Source organism: Mytilus edulis, chromosome 8, assembly GCF_963676685.1.
Source record: "Mytilus edulis chromosome 8, xbMytEdul2.2, whole genome shotgun sequence".
Taxonomy (NCBI): domain Eukaryota; kingdom Metazoa; phylum Mollusca; class Bivalvia; order Mytilida; family Mytilidae; genus Mytilus; species Mytilus edulis.
Genome location: NC_092351.1, coordinates 17,853,286 through 17,876,483, shown reverse-complemented (window position 1 = coordinate 17,876,483; position 23,198 = coordinate 17,853,286). Strand labels below are relative to the sequence as shown.

Below are 23,198 nucleotides of genomic sequence, written 5' to 3'. Positions count from 1 at the left end.
ATCAATTACCCCAAATAAATCTGAAGATTCTTATTGCGGAACGGTAGGAATGGAATTACAAGAAAAAAATAACAGCTTAAATTCACTTGCGTTTTGAAATTAAGCACTATTTTCAAGAGTAAAACTAGTCGGGTTTGGGTTTTTAACGAAAAAGTAACAATAGTCATGTCAATGAGGCATTTCTTAAGCATGAAATAACTAATAGTCTACTTGCTACTATATAGGGAACTAAGACAATTCGACAATTTTACAAAGTGAAATTCCTTTTGTATTACGACCATGTTTTTGTTTTTAATTGTAGTTAATTGCCCCTTCACTCGATAATGAATTTAACATGTCTTTACACTTTTTTTCTGAATCATTACATTTTAAAATTTATAATAAAAGATTTCTTTTGTAATGAATTTCTGAAATATTCCCTAGTAGAGACTTTTCCAACAGATCACATATGAAAAATCATTTCCAACCAACAAAAGATCAGTTTCTAGTTTCCGTTTTATGAATGAACTGTCCCTGGTGACTTGTGACATTAGGGAAGAATGCCGTCGTAGAACATTTTGTGATGTGAAGATATTTGCTTTCTGATGTCAAATGTTCCGTGTATTTAAGAATTTAATAAAAAGAAAATGTGGTATGATTTTCAATGAGACAACTATCCACCAGAGTCCAATGAAGTAGATGAAGAGCAATTATAAGCAACTGTAGAGCCTTTGAGAATGAGTTAAACCCATACCGTATGATAGGCTACAAAAGGCCAGTATCTTTAATTAAATTCACTAACATGATCAGGAGTGGACAATGCGTGATAGTGAAAGATGTGAAGTCCAGTCTGCGAAGCCCTAAACCTTCCTGCATTGAACCTCAGTGTACCTCTGCTGGTTATAAGTCTATCGTATGGAATATTCTGAGCAGTCGTCCAAGCAATGTAGTGGTTCAGTCCAGCTGAGAAAGCATCATATTCGAAATCGTTCGTATCTGATTAGAAATAAACATTTCTATTTATTAAATAGATAACCAGTTGAGAGAGTTAAAAATTTCTGACGCTGTTTATCAATCGTATGAAATTAAGCTTTTGTTCACATATATATATATATATATATATACAACTCGTCTAAACATCAACCCAACAATGTTAGATCTGTAAATTTGCTTTCGCAAATTTTTGGTTCTTCCCTCGCCGGGATTCGAACCCATGCTACTGTGATATCGTGACACCAAATCGCCTGCACTGCAGCCGTCCCGCTAGACCACACGACCACCTGGGCTCTCAATTAAAGAGCTTTCGCTGGCCGTGTGTTACCTTTCAACGTCAGTTTTTTAATCTAGCGGCGTACTGCAGTAAATGATATATAAGGCATGAAGATGTTATTGTTACAGATCAGCTAAATTATCTATAGTAAAGGATCCTACAAATGAATGTAAGATACAGTCACAGAAAATAATTATATTTATAAGTACGTCTGAGTCAGTGACAACCCTACAACAGATATATATATAAGAAGTTACAATTCATAAGAAGTAAATATGCATAAGTCAAATGCGGCCATCAACACGGAGCCTTAGCTTACCTTGAACAGCAAGCTATGAAGGGCCCAAAAATTACTTGAGTAAAAGAATTCAAACCGGAAAATCAATGGTCATATCTAAATTAATAGCATGTTTATTATCAAACTGTCTTGTTTGTACCTTTACTATGCAAACTAAAGTGCTTTCATTGACAACAAGCAACTACGATACACCTATGTGGTCAACGACCGCTGAAATTACAATGCAGACAAGTTGTGATAACTAAACTGGAAATTAGTGTAATTGGTAAAAATGTAGTAACAAGATTTCTCGAATTTTTGTGCTATTTTCACATTTCCTTCCCGGTGTGAGAAAAATATTTCTCATCACTAGAGAAAAATCTGTTCCCTGCAAAGGATTGGTTGAAATTTAATTGTGACCTTAATTTTTCTTTTTTTCTCCTGAATTTTCTTATTGTGCCGTCATGATAAAAGGCGACCATGCCTGATGACGTTACATCAAAAGAACAAAACTTTTTTCAAAATCTTTGAAATGGATGAATAAAAATCATAAGAGAAATAGATTCCACCACTGTAACTCGTGTATTATGATATTCCTCCGCTCTCAACAGTTAGATTTTAATTATTTAAAAAGCTCGGCAAGCCTCGCGCCTTAAATGTTTAAAATTTAACGGTCTCGAGTGGAGAAATATCGTAATACACTTGTTGTAGTTGTGGAATCTATATATTTCAATTTCAAAACCTTCATAGATAACAATTTTCTTTCTTTTTTCTTGGTTTATTTATAAAGGGAAAAGTGTATAAGAAATCTGCAAATGTTTATGTTGTCCTTGTATTATGTTTAATGCTTGCGTTTGTATTAGTCTTAGAAGTTTCAAAATATTTTGGCCTTGGTCATCCCTTAGGAGACATTAATAATTGTGGAATGCGTTTCTGGTGCAATAAAACTGATAATGTAAATGTTGATATAAAGAATAATGCTTACCTGCAACTAGTACACCAGTGAAAGAAGTATACACTTGATGTCCTGCTCCAAAGATAAAACTAACATTGTTCTCAAGTGCCTTTATATAAACCTTATCGTCGATTTGAAGATTCAAGAACACAGAATTCCCAGATCCTACTATGTCATTCTTGGTTTTACAGTAAATTGAAACAATGTACTCTTCATTGTGGTAGAGTTCTAACCGGAAGTGTTCGTGACTTTTGGTAACTGCGTAAAAATGAAAGGCATACAAGCCCGGAATACTGCAGACAAATTTACCATCAAGAGAAAAGTGTGCATTGATGTTTGTTATGGTTTTATCAAATGTTACAATTTCGCCATGCGATAGGTATTCATACGATACTCGACCTTTTGTAAATGCTACGACGTCATCTGCACCTGGAATGGAAATAGAAATGTAAAATTCAAATTCGATTTCGATTTGTGGCCATTGTGTCTGTTTATTTAACGCATCAATGTAAAAATATCGGAAATTGATGAGACTGTCATTAAAGTGAGAGGGCTAGCGCTATAGAACCAGGTTTAATCCACCATTTTCTACATTTCAAAATGCCTGTACCAAGTCAGGAATATGACAGTTCTTGTCCATTCGTTTTTGATACGTTTTGTTATTTGATTTTGCCATGTGATTATGGACTTTCCCAATTGATCTTCCTCTAAGTTCAGTATTTTTGTGATTTTACTTTTCATACTCCTAAGCTGACGCTACAGTTAGTTGACTGCAATTTGCAAAGAGAATAACAGACACGGGACTAACTTTTGTAATATAATTGAAACTATTTTATTATGTTACTAGCAAAATGTTTTATTAATAAAAATACAATAAAATTAAATTGCTGATACCTATAGCTTATCATTCGGTTGCACATGTGATATTTATTGAGCTTGGTTTGATAAATCTTTTCGTATATTTATTGATGTTGTGCGAAAAGAAATGCAGCACCGATGAGAGATTTGTTGAGAACTATTAAAATAATATCTATAAAATGTGTAAAATTCCTAATAGAACCGAAATACTTGTTCGGTTTTCTCATTGCAGTATCTATCATGAGATATTTCATCAGACTTGCTTTATATCTTGATCTTCTCCTCGGTGCTGACACAGACAGACGACTTCAAACAAGAATCTATGATTCATGTGATGATTGTTTTAACTTTCCAATATACCTTATGGTGGCGCGGTACAATTTACCTTCCTGAATTTCGGTTGCTCTTTTGTGTACCTTTCCTAAGTCAATGTATCTGAATAGTGTGATTGGACCAAACATATAGTATCTACATACTTTCGAAAGCTGCAGAATGAATCAGGTGTGAAAAAAAAAACATACAGGGCAAAATTGGTTTTTTATTCACTACAAGATAATCGATAAAAGCACAATTGGCCTTAGAATTATAAAGATTGCCAAAAAAGTATACGGTCATCACACATATTCAAATTCAAATTATTTTTTACTGTTGTAAAGAAAGTACTTCAGATATCTGTGAATGTAAAATTTTGGGCAGCGTTAGAATATGATGAAAACTCTTAACCAGTCTTCTTACATAACTCCTACCCCATCTCCATGTATATTTAATATTTATAATAGGGTACCCATATCAAACATAATTATCTTCTGTGTCCATTAAAAGATGGGTATGTGTGCCTTAATAAGAATATCAGACTTACCGCATTTGATTGAGAAGGAAATCAAAAGAAATAAAACATGTAAAAGTGTCATCATGTTTCTTTTAGATTCAATCTGACATGACACTATATTGTTATTAGTCTTGTAAGATTTCACCTTCAGGTGACAGTGACATATTTGCTGTAAAGGAATTGTAAATGTTTTGATAAGGACGATCTGTAAAAGAGTAAACAGAATTCCACACGAATAATGATAAAAATACACTGTTGGGTTGTAATAAAAGGGGAAAGTATAAGGGGACAAAGTCTATTGATTCTGATCTCTGTATGTAAAAGATCAAAGTTAAAAGTTTGCAATACATAGTATGATGAAATTATCAGTAATCGTGTGTTGTTTTACATAAATCTTTTGAGTTCATGTATTTTATTTGGCATGTGCCCCCAAACTTGAGCGGAAGGCAAGGGTCATGGAATACCTTATTTCAATCCTGGTATCTATGATGAGTTTATTCGCGACAATTTTGAGGTTTTCATAAAAGGATCTTTGAATACAGAAAGTGCTCATCACCATTTCGTTTCTAGATTGATATCTTTGTCTATTTGTCAGCAATATTATGAGTTATGCTATGGGGTATTCATTAAATAAGGATCTGGAAACATAGGTTGACCAACTTTTTACTTGTCTATTTTGACCAAGGTGTTGTTTTACATTTGTGTGTCAATCTATACTCTAAATATAGTTTACCTATTGCCTAAAGTATCTTAAAAAAACTTATCCAGGAAAACTTAACATAGGCTTATAAACCATGAAAATGCGGTCTATGTCAATTGACACCTGTCAGTTAGACATTTACATTCAGTCCATACATATATATGTAAATATATTGTTTATTGTATCTGAGATGTGGCATTCACCACACAAACATTACTTTTTGTCACTGATCCATCATGCAAAAAGGTCGAGGTCGAGTGACAATTGTCTGACAGTCATGATTGCTTTTCAAGGAACGCACATTTCAAATATAGTTATCCTATAACTCATAATAAGAGAGAAATTGAGATATAACCAAACATTTTTTCACTGAACCATGAAAACGAGGCCAAAGACAATGGATATATGACAGACAGACGGAAACCTAATAACATCTGCCATCTGCATACAATGTAAGAAGCATCCAGGTATTCTGATATATTAGGCACACTAACCCTATTCTCGTTTCTCTACGATGATATTTTACACCTGCAATTCTCTAAGCAAGATCTGTTATAATTTTCCGTATTGTAATAAAATGGAAGTCATCACATTTATATTTGGTTGGAATAGATATGAACAGAAAATTTGCGTGTGTGTCATTTCGTGGAGATATTTTTGTCTTTGATTTAATTGCTTTCGTTTACAGCGACAACATTTCCGTAAAAATATAGTTATCAAAGGTACCAGGCTTATGCTTTGATACGCCAGATGCGCGTTTCGTCTACATAAGACACACCAGTGACACTCAAATCAAAATAGTTAAAAAGGCACACAAGTATAAAGTTGAAGAGCATTGAGGACCCTAGATTCCAAAACGTTGTGTCAGATACGTCTAAGGTAATCTATGCCTAGGATATGAAAATCCTTAGTAATTCGAATAATTCATACTTTTATAAACATTTTAATTTATAAAAATGCCCACATAATTGATATGTGTCGGTTAATTCAATCTAGTAAGATGTGTTTAACGATCATAGGAATGCATATCTGTTGGTTGACTGACAGTTCTAACGCCGGACATCTTATTAGATATCAGTCATTCAATACTGCATCACCGATTTTACAAAAAGGATAAGTGTTTTGCTATAGTTAACCATAGTAAGTTGGGTGCAGATATAAAGGAATAGATACGATTCCTTTGATTATTTAGCGGAGATGACACAGGAAACTTACCTACTAGTGTTTGAACTGTATAGTATTTGTATCAGCATGTATTGGAATTTGGATTCCATTCCAATTACAAGCAAAACCCAACAATGGCAAAAGTATTGCTAATCCAAGCATGGTCATTCAAACAAAGTTTGTTTCAATTTGTCTGGTTGAGTTTTTCAGTATTAATTCCCATACTGGTTTATTTTCGAACCAATGTTCAAGTTCCTTTATTTTAAGTTATTGATTTGAGTCTGCTTTAAATTAACAGGACATATAATTCGTTACGGTGTTCCGTTTTTTTCGTGTTTTTACGTGTGTTTTTTTTTATTATTTTTTTTGGGGGGGGGGTATTTTTTTTCGTCAATGGTTTTGTCAATTTCTAGAATTCCAAACTTATGAAGTGAAGTAGACCATGCTGTATTTGTGGTATTTCTGTTCAATTGAATGTAATGCAATCAACAAACTTTTAAGACGTTCCGTTATTTTTTGTCTTTCTGGTCATTGGATTAATCAATCTAAAATAAGAACTTTACATTAATCATATAAATAATAACGCAATTCGGTGTGAATGTTTCAGATTGCCCTAGTGCTGATTAAATTAAGATAATGACAAGCGAACAGTACATTTTTACGTTTTATTGTATCAACCGATGATTGGTTGGTACTTAGGTAGAAGTGCCAACAAATAGCCTGAAAATGTACCGTAAACGTGAGTAGGTACTCCATACAAGGCTGTGTCATGGCTTTTTATATCAAGAAATACCTCATCGCCTTGTAACAACTCTAGGGTCGCAGAGTTACTTCCCATGACATAACCAGATGGAACGTGGCCATAAATAGAGTTCACATACATGAAATTGTGGTAAAGATCAATCCAAATTGCTTTATCTGAATGAGACAAAGCATGAAAATGGAAGACGTATATACCACTATATTTCGCAGTAAATTTTCCCGTTTTCGTGTCATACCCTAAGCCATGATTTATGAAAACTCTGTCAAATATTACTGTATGACCCTGTGCCTGTGTATGATGAGCTGATAGCCCAACAGAAAAAGCTATCTCTTCCGCCTGGCCGTTTTCTACAAGGAACAAAAACAATATTTAGTCAATCTTGTTATGCATATATGTAGAAATATTTTAAAGAGTTGTAGATGTATAGAACTGGCTAAAGATGCATTACAAAATAATTAGGAGCATGCAGACTGTCATATCAATTTTGGTGTACATCTCATGGTGAACATGATGACAATTCAATGTAAATAATTGTGAGGGGGAATCTTTCTTGTTCATGAGTTTATGAAGTTTATATGCATAGTGTTTTTTCTATAAACTTAATCTAATGATAAACATGTCCAAAAGTTGATAAAGACTTGTTTGTTTACTATTCGTGTATCATTCGTTGCTGTCTATACTATATTGTTGTTCTCGTCATGTACATGCATAAAATATTTGCTGCTGGACGTTTAGCAACCGACAAACAATCAAACAATTATATTGTTGTTTTAAAACCTTATATAGCGCAATGTTTGCAAAATTTAACCGCAACAATGAGTCATTCACAATAACGACTATATCATGTTAATCTTTTGTTTTTTCACCAAAATGTGGTTTTTAAAGCCCCTAAAAATGAAAGTAAAACATAATGAACGCATCATCAATTGCATCTGACGTTATCTTCACAATTTTATTTCACAAGGAACACTCAAAACCTTTGAAACTTCAAATACTGTTGGGCTAACGTCAGTATTTTATAACTGATTAGATTACAAAGTTCAATGACATACAATTGCGAATTGTTCCGACAATAATTGCTGGACAACATTATTCAAAACATACGTAAAGATAAGGGACTAAGTTTGTTTTTTTTTAAATAAAAAAGTGGTGACAATACCAAAGGGAATTTTAAACTCATAAGTCAAATGAATAAATCTGTTTTATATTGACAAGTCAATGGCAAAAAAAAGAAAAAAAGACCAAAAGACAAATATCAGTATAAAAAAAAACATATAGAACTAATGACTAAGAAAATGAACCTCACTACAAACTTTTTTTAAATGATTTAGTATTCCTTTTCTTTTTCTTTATAATCATTTATAGAACGTACCGATGTAATCTGTTGACGGTGACAGTATAGAACCTGAGAATGTTGTATAAGTTTGATTTGTTCCAATGTCGCCATAAATTCCACCTGCTCTTCTAGATCTGACGGATACTTTATCTCCTGTATGGAGGTGTATAATTGCGGTGTTACCTGCATCGGCGGACTCGTTCGGTGTTTTACCATATGCTGAGTTGATATACTGGTCATTATAGTACAAATCTAACCACAATTCCTGTGAAGCATTAAGAGATATAGATAGTAGCAAACAACACTGGCATATAGTCACATTAAACAATTTTTTTTTTTTAATTATAATATAAACATTCGCTCAATTGATTCACAAATTGTCAAACCTCACTGCATTTAAGTTATATTTAATGATTTTGACTTACACAACCACCATTACACTTTTAATTTCATGTAATTCGTTATGTAACATAAACTAGATCTTCGCATTATATTTCATATTAAAACATTAATGGTGGTCCCACAAGACATTTAAGAGAGACTAGAACACACCCGTGATATCGTGGGTCCGTGACTGTATTAAAGTATATAACTATGCGCAAGCCTTATTTTAGTATTAGTACTGTCATCTGATAAAGTCATGCCGATTATAAGATGCACAATTTTCTCTGCTTTCAAATCTTTCTGTTTGAACCCGTCGAACTTGAACTTATCAATTATTGGTAATATTAATTATTTGGAAAACAAAAGGTCCTGGAATGGAGTATTTTTTAATCAACAGCATTGTCCTATAGTAGTTATAAATAAAGTTGAATTCTTTGATTCGCTGTTTAACGTCATGCCCGCTAACAAATTGAAACTTATTTTTAGTCCAGATTTTTAGTATTCGTATTGTTATCTTAGAAAGTCTTACGGATTAGAATACTACAATAGGTAACAATTTGACAATTTAGTAGTGTCAACCCTGTGATTATGATCCGTGTATATAGAATATAAATCCTGAATACACCGTTTGGTGGTGCGCCTGTCAGATGCGGAACGTACAGATAAGGTAATAGGTAACAGGTGATTATACTATTGGCATCGGTATCGGACTTGACCCGGAACTTCCTTATTATTGGCAATATTAATTACGTGGAAAATAAAAGGGCCTGGAGTGGTGTAATTTTTAATCTACACCTTTGTACTATATTAGTTGTATATAAAGTTGAATTCTTTGATTCGTCGTTTTTACGTGATGACGGCTAACAAATTGGACCTCGTAATTTTAGTATTATAGATACCAAATGGATAGTCAATCTCAAGAAACGAACTGACAATGTCATGTAAAAATACGACACAGAAACAAGAGACACGAACGAACGAACCGAACAACTAGAACTACGACACATATCTAAGGGGGTTAAATCATGCGCTACGGAAGTGAAAGCAAATTATACTCCACATGTAGCATCCGTCGTTTTGCTCGTGTAGAAATAGAACTGCAACTTACCTTGAAAAGACGCTTTGCTAACGAGTTTAATGTTCCGGAATAACAAAAGGCTGCAAATTGTTTTAAATGATAGAATAATATCAATATTTTAATTTCCGTCTTGTCGTAAAAAGTTTCTATAGTCACATTGTTGTTTTGAGCCCTGTAAGGGGGTACAACTCAATTTACGGTTTTGGGTAGTCATTTTAAATTCCCAAAACTAAATGTTTTGTAAATCTTCCGCTATTTTTATCTTCAAAATATTTTTGATGCACATATCATTAAGGATCATCGGAATGATGATTGCATAATTATAATACCACCCTCGAGTAATATTTTCAAACTAAAAGTTGGCTGTTTTTCAGATGGAAATTTAACGCTATTTCTTTAAAAACGAGAAAATTTATAATTCATAAACAGTATTTGACATTTGAGAGAACAAAATATATTATTGCAATACTGCATGCAAATTTTGTTGGGCAAATTCCAAACAATATTGTCAAAAACTCAAAAATATAAACATCATTTGTACCTTTTTTAATTTCGGAAATTACCTATCCGCTATTCAGCTCCACCCTTTTTTTTCCCTTAGCAATGAATTTGATAGTTTCGATGTTATTACATGTACTTTTACTAGGATAATTTAATTTATTTTTTGAGAGATTTGAATATAATAGTACGGTCCTACTAAAAAGCGCCCGGGAGCGCCCGGGGAATAGTTATTCTTTCGTGTATTTTCTGTAAAAAAAAGTTATTATATTTTAGTCTGAGACTGTTATAGTAGTCTCAGATTTAGTCAATAAAATTTTGACTTTTTATAAAAATTAACCAAAACCTTCGGATAAGATGTTTTTTCCGGATAATGACTAGTTGATATTGTGTGGAAAAAATACATTGTATATCAATGCTCAACCTCAGAGCAATTAATATACATGCAAGCGGTCGGGGGGAAAGTAATATTGAAGTTTTGCAGAGATTTGGTATGTGACAAGGTGATCCTACAACCAATTTCTCTTGATATTTTGCTTTCCTATGTCGAAAGAGTTGTGAATCATCAGTGATGTTATAAGACTTACATCAAATGGAAAAATTATTGCGACTTTAAATTAGAAACAACAGAAATTCATATATGTGATCAAACTGTTCCATATGTGTCCTCACAACCTGACACTTTTATTCGATCTCGCGCTCAGTTTACTACTTGTAGTTTGGATTGAAAACAGGTTTTTTTGGAGTTTAAAAGCATAACCTTTACAAACGACGGAACACTACACAAAACTGAGTCGTCTGAACGTGTTGACAGTCTTTTGAGATATTATAATGTTAGTTATCATTTAAAATGTCATGTAAAATACGACATAGAAACATGAGACACGAACGAACGAACCGAACAACTGGAACTACGTCACATATCTAAGGGGGTTAAATCATGTGCTACGGAAGTGAAAGCAGATTATGCTCCACATATAGCATCCGTCGTTTTGCTTGTGTAGAAATAGAACTGCAACTGACCTTGAAAAGACGCTTTGTTAACGAGTTTAATGTTCCGGAATAACAAAAGGCTGCAAATTGTTTTAAATGATAGAATAATATCTATATTTTAATTTCCGTCTTGTCGTAAAAAGTTTCTATGGTCACATTGTTGGGGTACCACTCAATTTACGGTTTTGGGTAGTCATTTTAAATTCCCAAAAACTAAATGTTTTTGTTAAATCTTCCGCTATTTTTATATTCAAAATATTTTTGATGCACATATCATTAAGGATCATCGGAATGATGATTACATAATCATAATACCACCCTCGAGTAAAACTTTCAAACTAAAAGTTGGCTGTTTTTCAGATGGAAATTTAACGCTATTTCTTTAAAAACGAGAAAATTTATATTTCATAAACAGTATTAGACATTTGAGAGAACAAAATATATTATTGCAATACTGCATGCAAATTTTGTTGGGCAAATTCCAAACAATATTGTCAAAAACTCAAAAATATAAACATCATTTGTACCTTTTTTAATTTCGGAAATTACCTATCCGCTATTCAGCTCCACCCTTTTTTTTCCCTTAGCAATGAATTTGATAGTTTCGATGTTATTACATGTACTTTTACTAGGATAATTTAATTTATTTTTTGAGAGATTTGAATATAATAGTACGGTCCTACTAAAAAGCGCCCGGGAGCGCCCGGGGAATGGTAATTCTTTCGTGTATTTTCTGTAAAAAAAGTTATTATATTTTAGTCTGTGACTGTTATAGTAGTCTCAGATTTAGTCAATAAAATTTTGACTTTTTATAAAAATTAACCAAAACCTTCGGATAAGATGTTTTTTCCGGATAATGACTAGTTGATATTGTGTGGAAAAAATACATTGTATATCAATGCTCAACCTCAGAGCAATTAATATACATGCAAGCGGTCGGGGGGAAAGTAATATTGAAGTTTTGCAGAGATTTGGTATGTGGCAAGGTGATCCTACAACCAATTTCTCTTGATATTTTGCTTTCCTATGTCGAAAGAGTTGTGAATCATCAGTGATGTTATAAGACTTACATCAAATGGCAAAATTATTGCGACTTTAAATTAGAAACAACAGAAATCCATATATGTGATCAAACTGTTCCATATGTGTCCTCACAACCTGACACTTTTATTCGATCTCGCGCTCAGTTTACTACTTGTAGTTTGGATTGAAAACAGGTTTTTTTGGAGTTTAAAAGCATAACCTTTACAAACGACGGAAAACTACACAAAACTGAGTCGTCTGAACGTGTTGACAGTCTTTTGAGGTATTATAATGTTAGTTATCATTTATCCCTGCATGACATGGTAAAAATAATCGCGAGTACAGATTTATTTTCAAATACAGTCTACCTTTCAGAATGCATTACCAAGTACTTATTGAAGTCAACACCTGTGCAATCAGATAAAACAGTTACTGAAAAATAAGAACTAAAACTTGCTGTCATTTCATTGATAACGATTGTTAGTGATGATCTGTTCTCTCATAAAAAAGTATTTCTCATTTAGCACATCCTCGACATATACCGATCCCTTTTTCCGAAGATTGTCTCTGATGCTTATTTAACTGCTAAATTCCAGAACAAACTAACTAGGTATTATGACACCTTACAATTCAGACACAGCTGGGCCAAGGGATATCAAATATAGAGTTTAGCTCTGAACTTAATATAGAAGGGATGCCATATCTGCTGCAGGAAGTCTATATTAGTTCTTTCAGAACTAGACTAAGATGTGTCTGCAGATATCAAGGATACATTAAAAGAAGAACAATTACTTCACTCTGCCGCCAGCGCTCTTATGACATCTGTCCTCGTTTGGTGCTTCTATGGAAAAGATGCCCGCATCGCTTTTGAAGTTCATTTTTTAGTTAATTGATGAAAAATTACCCAAAGGCGCTTCTGAACCGTATAGTGTCCCTTACAAAAAATCGTAAATGTATGACTATTACAAAATACATTGTTTCTGTAGCAAATTTAGCCCCATTACATTTGCGATTGGCCGAGCAGTAATATCATGAATATGGGAATATGGGTCACTAACATTGATATAAACTTTGTATTCACAGGGCTTTTGTGTTCCTATGCAGAGGTAAGACTATACCTGACAGGCATTGCCATGCACGAGTTTGACCGAATCAAGACGGTATTTACGCTTCAGATGGCATCGTTTCAAAACACAATGGGAGTGTTTGATTCAAAAACGTGTCGAGAAATTGAATACAGTCACTAAGACAAATGATAGTAAGAAACGTTTCATTCCATGGCACAAGCAGACTTTCAGGTTTCTCGCTGCACCGAAGACCCATTGGTGGCAGTCGGGTGTTGTCTTCTCTATGGTCGGGTTGTTGTCTCTTTGACACATTCCCCATTTCCATTCTCAATTGTATTATCTTTCCACAATTGATTCCAGAATGCGTAAGATGACAGTGAAGAGAGGTCAAGATAACACTTTTCAATTGACTGACAGTGCATCATGGCGGCTGTTTCATTGTACCATAGGAAAAAAGGTCCAGTTCGTGTTCCGAATTATTTCAAAAATTTGACTGGGAACCCCAACATTTTTCATGGGACAAATGTCATCAGATTACTTACAAGATTAAATTGTACCTGCAAAGGTTAATCTTTGTGCTCAAAAGCTGTGTTTGCTTTGAACAAACTCTGTCCTGCGCCGAACTTGTTCGTGTCAAAGAAAGGGAAGTGTGTTGTAATGCTAATACGCGTACTGAATCCGCATATGATTACGAAAAGATTGATTCTTATACCTATTTAAATAAGACTAAAGCAATTGTATGTCGCTTTTAAAAGACAAGTTATATAAGGGTCATGACAGATTTTAAATGACAACATAAGCAAATTGGCTTAACATTGTATTATTTTCCATCACTTCCCTAAAAAATTGATGAGTCTATACTTTTTCACCAGGATAATTCCACTAGGACAATGTCCATCCACCAACTCAACCAAACGATAAATCAATGCAGGTAAAACTTATGATTTTTTTAAACCTCGTATTCGCCTCGGTTGACTATGGTATTTTTTGTGTTATAACTGATCTGTGCAGACTTTGCAAATACACAATATGTATTTATCTTTAATTAGATACTAATTTTCACAAAATACACAACATTTTAGATGCAAAATTGAAAACACTTTTTCAGTGCTTGAATTTTTTTTTTTTTCAAAGATAGAAACAATATTGAAATAATTTGATAAGCTGTTGTTTTATAGTTAAGAAAATAATTCTGTAATACACTGTAGTGAAAAAGTATAAGCAATATGAAAGTTTATGAAGTGAAAAGGTCAAGGCCATCTCTTCTTTTGCTACGTCATAAATGGAAAAAAAATCAGAATGTTCCAGACCAACGCCATTTTGTAACGGCAGCTCTTCATATAAGTAGTTAATTTTGACGTTTAACCATCGTTTATAATATATGCTTATGATTGAACCACTTTTGTAGCATTCTTTTGAATAAATATCAGAAAATTTCTCCTTTTTGTCATTGTGGTTGAAATATTGATATTTTTAGGTCTGACCTTTGACCTCAATTTCATAAAAAATGTGACCACTCTGGATTTTTACGACCAAACTTTTCTTATTGTACACGGTTTCCTCTTTCCATCGATATATCATATGATTTACGTATGTGTTCTTCCGGACCATTACGGTTTTACAAAATGACCTCTGGTTGCAGTACTAAAAACCAGTGGTGAGTCTAATTCGATAGGTATATTTAATGAATGGGGACGGAATGGTGACTACGTGAATTTGAAAATATCCGTCGTCATCTGTGAAACTGATTTTCCATCTCGTTATGTAGTCCGGCAGATTGGTGAAAAAAATGCTCAATTAATGAAGAAAGCACCAACTTTTGGATGATGGTACATTTTTGTGTACTGAGCAATATTAGCTATGGGCCCACCCTCAACATTTAATATGGCGGCTTATTTAAAGATGGCCGCTATACATTCTTAAAATATTTTCCAATTTTACACAAACCACAATGGATTTGAAGCTGGAAGCACAAAATTCAACATATTTGAATAGTTTGGTGTACTTAGCAAGATTTTGTTTTGATCTATCTTTTAAATTCAAAATGGCCGCTTTGAAAAATTAGCAAATATTCATTATACAGAATAGACCTAAAATTAAGTATCGTGAAATTTAGTCCCGGTTCCAATTCGGTTCTTTTGTTTTTGCCTGGCTTGTCATTCAATATACAAAGTAGTAGCTTTCATAAAAAAAAACTGCAGTAGTACCTTTCATTAAAAGCTGCAATATTTTTTGTCTTGGGTCACACATAAAAGTGATTTGAGATTTATATGCCGTAAGATATTATTCAGTGCCCATCTTATTTCTTTGATTGCAATATTTTGCAATTTGAGATATAACTAGAACACACCCATGAAATCGCGGGTCCGTGACTGAAATAAAGTACATAACTATGCGCAAGCCTTATTTAAGTATTGGTATTGTCATCTGATAAAGTCATGCCGATTATAAGATGCACAATTTTCTCTGCTTTCAAAATCTTTCTGTTTGAACCCGTCGACCTGGAACTTATCAATTATTGGTAATATTAATCATTTGGAAAACAAAAGGGCCTGGAATGGAGTATTTTTAAATCAACAGCATTGTTCTATTTAAGTTATAAATAAAGTTGAAATCTTTGATTCACTGTTTTACGTCATGCCGCCTAAGAAATTGAAAACTGTACCTATACGCCTTATTTTAAGTCCAGATTTTTAGTATTCGTATTGTCATCTTAGAAAGTCATACTGATTAAAAAACTACAATAGGGAACAATGTGACAATGAATGAATTTAGTAGTGTCAACCCTGTGATTATGAGCCGTGTATATAGCAAAATCCGTTTGGTGCTGCGCCTGTCAGATGCGGAACGTACAGATAAGGTAACAGGTAACAGGTGAATGTACTATTGGTATCGGTATCGAATAAGATCCGGAACTTGATAATTATTCGCAATATTATTTATGATGTGGAAAACAAAAGGGTCTGGAGTGGTGTAATTCTTAATCAACACCATTGTCCTATATTAGCTCTATATAAAGTTGAATTCTTTTATATGTAGTTTTTACCTCATGACGGCAGATAACTTGGACCTCGTTATTTTAGTATTACAGACACTGTGACTTGAGAATTGTATAAACACATATCAGGGAAATGACAGGAATTTAGGACAACAAGGACAAGTAAATTAAAATGGCAGACACTGAATCACTTGGGGATGTGAAGAAAAGAACAGCTGATATTGACCGCAATACAAAACAGAGCGAAGCGCGAATTGATGGTCTCATAACGATGCAATCTAAACAGAGAGAGGCAATGAATATCAATAATGAACAGTTGGGAGCAATATCTCAGCAACTTCGGCGGTCTGAAGACGGGATAGACCACAAGGCTTGTGGTAAGCGCTTGGCGGAATTGATGGTCATGCCAATTTGAAATTCAATTTTGTGGTGAGACGGATGGACAAGCTGACAACAACTATGGAAGGAGACATAGTTCAATTTAAAAGTGCATTTGAACAGTAGGGTATGTCATATGTTGTAAGTAAATTAGTGATTGGATAACGTCACTTTCTTACACGGCATCAATTGACAATTGATGCTATGGGACGTACGCGCAAGCGCAGACGGCATATGACAGATTTTAAATACATGTTTTAACGTTGTTTTCTGTCAGTTTCATTAGAATGGAGATAACAATATTGTATTTTAAGCTCCGACGGCATCAATTGGGGATTTGATGGTCGCAAATACCCGTTTACTGTCTCCGCTAACGCGTCGCCAGTAAACTTAATTTGCGACCATCAAATCCCCAATTGATGCCGTCGGAGCTTAAAATACCATACAGTTATCTCCTAATTCTGTTGGTCATGAAACGTCACCTCATGAAAAACCCGAACAGAGGCCCACGTCCTCGTCCGATATTGTCATCAGACGAACCATTGGAAAGAGCTTAGCAGTACGAGGTACTATAAATGACAAGAATGTGAGCTTGATTGTGGACAATGTTACAATGATAACATTAGTGAATGAGAAATTAATTCCAGCAGACCGTAATGCTACTTGGTTTGGGTGAACAGCTGGTTACTGGGAAGATTATAAAGAGCATCTCTCTCGACATTGATAGAGTAAATTTACAATAGGATGTGTACAGAGCGGCGTTAACAGACGATGGTATACTTGGGCTAGATATTTTGGACACACTGGGCGCAGTGATAAATCTCCCACCCTTTCCATCAACAACAAAGTGATAAAAGATGCATATGTTAACAGTGGAGTTGAGATTTTAACTCAGTAAGTTTGCATGAAACGAATATCACAGTTCCGCCAAACTCTTAAATGACTGTTACCATTAAGACTAATAAAAGTGCTGACCAGGAGTTCATTTTAGAACCATGTCCGCTGACTGGCTGCGTATTGGTTTCGCACGTTGTTGGAAAAGGAAATAATTGTCCCTCAATCATTTTAAATGATGTCAATCGTCACATCCGCCTGATAAAAGGTACACCTATTGGTTACATAGAATAATTTGACGATATAGTGAGTACGGCAGATGAAAACCCGAGAAGTGACGTAAGACATGGCATTGAAGAGGCATGAGACAAGGTGCCCTGGACACTGCCTCAAAGTTCAGATAAGTTACCTAAAATGCCACCACATTTAACCGTCCTATATCAACGTTCAATCGACTCACTTCAACATATTCCATTCCAAGCATAAAAACTGAAAGCGATTAAAGAACAATTACAATAACATGTTACATATTGATTAACATTTTGATTTTCACTATTAGTTTTTGTATATTATATATAGCCATATTTGCAAATATATGCGTTCTAGAAATAACCAAAAAAAAACTTTAATTGATAACAAATTCAAGAACATGAAGACCATTTTTAAAGAATCATTACTTTAAATTCCGAAATTATTTTTTTATTTTATAATGTTTTTCCGCCATCTTGAAAATGGCATATTGGATTTGTAGTAGGTTCATAGCTGAAATCAAAGGGTATACAACCAAGAACTGCTGTGCAAGTCTCATGCTTTCCTCATCAAGTGAGTAATTCTGCTCTACATCTGCACCAATCAGCCGGACTAATGACGGCCGTAATGATTTTAACCTTTAGCTTTTAACTTAATTTTTGGACGAAAAATGCATCTGGCGTACAAAATTATAAGCCTGGTTTCTTTTGAAATTTCAACACGACTATGTTGTATACAATATTTAACACAAACTCGGAAAGCTTAAGTTTAAAAGCAACCTGAGCAAGCCAAACTGTCCAAGTTGCAGAAGAATTTATCCGGTTTATATTTATGACACTTTATAAACATTATAATAGCATGATGTATATTTTTAATACGCACCTTAATTTACCCTTACAAACATGCCAGAGATGTAAAATAAATACCAGATTACCTTCAGCTATCACCTAAAATTAAAAAAAATATCGAGTTTAACTTACATGATCTGAAGTAGCCAGTGCGTGGTAATGAAAAATGTATAAACCTGGCTGTGCCGCAGTGAATGTTCCAGTGTCCTTGTCGTACGCCGGTGCACCTATACTGGCTATAATTCTATCGTATAAAACATGCTGACTGGTTGTCAAGTCAATTGAGTGGTTCAGTCCAACAGAGAAAGCATCCAATCCATCATTATCGCTTACTGGATCAAAAGATTTAGAATACTTTAAATCATCCCTGCTTACCAAACAAAAATAAAATCAAACCATTGACAAAAAAACAAACCTTATGCTGTCATCCCTCGTTTCATTTGATTAACGACCACTAAAGTTACTATATCAAAAGGTAGTGATTCATAAATAAAAAAGTGTAAGCGGTCAAACGTAGATCCAAGTTATTTCTTCAAACAAAATATTCTAGATTAACAGTTAGGAATTATTGAATACAATATCTTGTTAGCTTAATTCTTTTGTGATGGAAAAATATGTATATATTGAACACAACGCTAAAGGTTTGCTGAATAGCATACCTTTCGCTTACAAAACTAACCTGCCAGCAGTAAACCAGTAAAAGTAGTATACACTTCATCGCCTGCTCCAAAAATCACATTATCGTAGTTATCACGTGCCTTTATATAAACTGTATCGTCTATTTCGAGATTTATAAACACAGAATTGCCACCATCTACATAGCCACTCGGGGTTCTACCGTAAATTGAAACAATATAATCGTCATTCCGGAAGAGTTCTAACCATACGTGTTCGTTGCTTTTGGTAACTGCGTAAAAATGGAAGGCGTACAAGCCGGGAGTACTGCAAACAAATTTACCATCAGCCGAAAAGTATGCATTGATGTTTGTTATTGTTTTATCAAATGTTAGAATTTCGCCATGTGTTAGGTGTTCATGTGTCGCCCGACCTTTAGTAAATGCCACAACGTCATCTCCTCCTTGAAAATTAAATAAATTTAAATAAATAAGATTCGGTATCCAGTACTTTCTTACTACTGCCACTATGGTGACGCAATACTTTTCAAAAGTAGAATTAAAAGCATTGTTTACACTTTTCTAATTGACTTATGTTTCTAAGAATGACGCTAATGACATTTTCAGTACATAAAAAGATAAAAAGTTTTTAGATATATATATGTTGTAGAGTTGTCACTGACTCAGACGTACTTATAAATATAATTATTTTCTGTGACTGTATCTTGCATTAATTTGTAGAATCATTTACTATAGATAATTGAGCTGATCTGTAACTATAAAATCTCCATGCCTTATATATCATGTACTGTAGTACGACGCTAGATTAAAACTGACGAGGAAAGGAAACACACGGCCACTGAAAACTTTATTATTGTGAAGCCCAGGTGATCGTATGGTCTAGCGGGACGGCTGCAGTGCAGGCGATTAGGTGTCACGATATCTCAGTAGCATGGGTTCGAATCCCGGCGAGGGAAGAACCAAAAAGTTGCGAAAGCAAATTTACAGATCTAACATTGTTGGGTTGATGTTTAGATGAGTTGTATATTTGTGGTTTTTATCCAACGCAATCATAGGTTTGAACGTAGTTTTCAATTTAGACTCGTTTATATTTTTTCGTTTGGGCTTGTATCATATTTTCCCTCCGGTTTATATGATCCGTTCATCCTATAATGACTCTTAAAATTCAAGAGTCTATCTAAAATTGACGGTACTTTTTATATGGCCTTCCAAATACCGTTTCGATCCCTAACATCACTGAAGAGACATTTATTGATATTATATATATACTAACAAAATATTGACACCGTATGTTTGTGGCATAACATCGTGGCCACAAGTTAAATTTGTTTTCTGTTTAGTATTAAATTTATATTAAGATCCATTTTGTTACATCTTATGATCAATTTTATTTGGCAATCGCCAATGGCAGTCAGCAGGGTTAAAGAACATTAGTTGTTCGACCTGTTAGTCAAATGCGTTTTGTTTAAATATACTTTTTCATTTTTTTGGTCTTTTGGAAAATGTTGTTTGTGCTGTTTTTAGACCCTTCTACAACGAAATTTGTTTTACATGCACACGTATAAAAAATGCGGTTTTTATCCAACGCAATCATAGGTTTGAACGTAGTTTTCAATTTAGACTCGTTTATATATAGAATGTATAGTTTATCCCTGGGTTGTACCAGAGGTTAAAAAATCGATTATTTTGCAGGTATTGACCCAGTGTGAAAAGAAATGCAGAACTGATCCGTATAATTCTGCAAATATCTGTCTGATGTAATAGGTTCCTTAATTGAAACCAGATTATACATAATCCATCGTCGCGACATAGCAGTTAGATCAACCGTGCTTATATCATTTTGAAGAAAATACGCGGCATTCTCTATACACAACCCTTTTTAATTCGTAACAAGGTTTCAAATTCTTATCAACCGCTTCCCCCAAAAAAGTACCCTATCCACTATAGCTGTCATTTGTTGTATTTATTTATTGAAAATTTAGAAAGAAGAAGTGTGTTCTTTAAAAAAAAGAATTTTTAACTTACCACTGACGATTGAGGGCAAAATCAAAAATAGTAAAAGTTTCATTGTGGTTCTACCGGAATATCTGAAGATAATAGATATTAGGATATGACACACTAAGCTGTTATCAGTCATGTTTGGACTTTACCTTGAGTTGGCATTGACTTATTTTACAATGTTTTGTAAACACAACTGGACATGTGTTGATTAGAAAAGTATACGGGAATAATTAGGTAAAATCACCCAACCTCAATAAAACCTAACATTTTCATAAAATCATACAAAATTTACCACGTGACTATTAAGTTAGCAGCATAATTGTTCAAGGTTAATATCAGTATAGCAATGTAGAAAATTTATCTCCGTTTTTCCTGTCTGCAAACAAACGCGATAATTTGCAAAAGCTGATGATACCAGTCTTATTAGCTAGACCTTAACGGGCAATACAATCAGAAGCATGAATATACCTTAAGTAGAGTGTAAACTGCTTTACCATTCCGATCATCTGAATTCATCTGATTTTCTGTATGGTTTGAGTTGCTAAAATTTCTAGTTTTCTGCGTAATACGAGAATCGGGATCTTAGGTTTCACTTCTGTATTATTTTATTTCAAGGCATTATTCTCTATTGTTCTCTTTGTATGTAAGCACACCAGCACTCTTATTTTCGCAGCTGATTTTCTCTATTTCAATTTTTGGCATTTATGCTCTAATCTTGGTTTATAATCTTCTATTCTGTATTTTTTCAACAGAGGAAGATATTAAGTAGGTAGTCAATACTGTGAGTCACAGAAAGACGTGAAAAAAACAAAGAGTATAAAAGAAAAAAAAGACTTGTTTTCCGTCATAACTACTTGCTTTCTCGTATTTTTGTTACATTGGTTAGACTACTTACAGTGTGTTCACGTTAGTATATATTGGCTCATTCATTTGTCCAGTTTCAATTATGTGGCGACCGGATTTGATAACATAAGCAACACGACTTAAGCCACATGTGGAGCAGGATCTGCTTACCCTTCCGGAGCACCTGAGATCACCCCTCGTTTTGGGGGGATTCGTGTTGCTTATTTTTTAGTTTTCTATGTTGTGTCATGTGTTCTATTGTTTGTCTGTTTGTCTTTTTCATTTTTAGCCAGGTGTTGTCAGTTTATTTTCGATTTATGAGTTTGACTGTCCCTCAGGTATCTTTCGTTCCTCTTTTAAAGACAAATAACAGCATAGAAAACTACATACTGACTAATTATGTTGCTTATATGGTACTAACTTTCGCACATAAACCATTATGTCAATTTAGTACAATGTGTATATATGACTAACAAGCCATTGCTTGTCGGGAATGATGGCAATTTTTAAAATCTTAACCTCAAAATTGTAAAATAAAAAGAGGGTGCGGATACCAAAGGGCACTTCAGAACTCATAAGTGAAAGACAAATAATCATGACAAACAGGATAAATAGGAAAACACGAACAACTCTACCAAATACAACATAAAACGACATACTGTGTTACACCATGCAAGGAACCACACAAAACATAAAATGATCTCAGACGCTTGGGGTTGGTTGTAAATACAAATCTATATATATATTGCAAGATAATAATTAAAGCAACTTCTTTTCTTTGTTTTCAGAAATTTTAATAGAGGCTTACAATAAGCTGGATATTGTAACAGACTGTTCAGAACATGGCAAGATAATAATGGTAATGTGTTCCTGTTATAACATTGAGAAAAATTTAAAAAAAAACAAAAAATAAAAACAGGATAAATAAAGAAAAACAACTTTACCAAAAACTACTAGTACATAACAGATGAATGCTTGGTAATATTGTCCACACAAAAACTGAAATGATCTCAGGATTCATTGTAAATCAATCATGCATTAAAAATCTGTATTAATATTGAAGTATAATAATGAAAATACAGCAACATCTTTTTTTTTTTTTTTTCAGAAAGTGATCGTCATTGTGCAGGATCAACTAGAATTAATGTTTGTTCTGTGGGTTCTTAACCACAGTTTCTGAATTACAGCAGTGCTGATTGTTAAGTATAGTAATTCAATTTGCCGAATAATTCGTGCAG

At 33.8% G+C, this 23,198-nt stretch overlaps 2 protein-coding genes across 4 annotated transcripts in view; both read right to left on the bottom strand.

The window, feature by feature from the left end:
* The window catches only part of LOC139484982 (FHF complex subunit HOOK-interacting protein 1B-like), a 626,211-nt gene that overhangs the window by 543,027 nt on the left and 59,986 nt on the right, over positions 1-23,198 (bottom strand). The gene's annotated exons all lie outside the window — the stretch shown is intronic.
* LOC139484970 (uncharacterized) lies at positions 6,684-21,227 on the bottom strand. Its single transcript, XM_071269039.1, has 5 exons — positions 21,142-21,227; positions 19,161-19,559; positions 18,614-18,813; positions 8,168-8,396; positions 6,684-7,142 (listed from the first exon to the last, which is right to left on the bottom strand). Exons 1-5 carry the CDS (start codon positions 21,182-21,184, stop codon positions 6,706-6,708), a joined length of 1,308 nt encoding a protein of 435 aa, XP_071125140.1. The 5' UTR covers positions 21,185-21,227; the 3' UTR covers positions 6,684-6,705.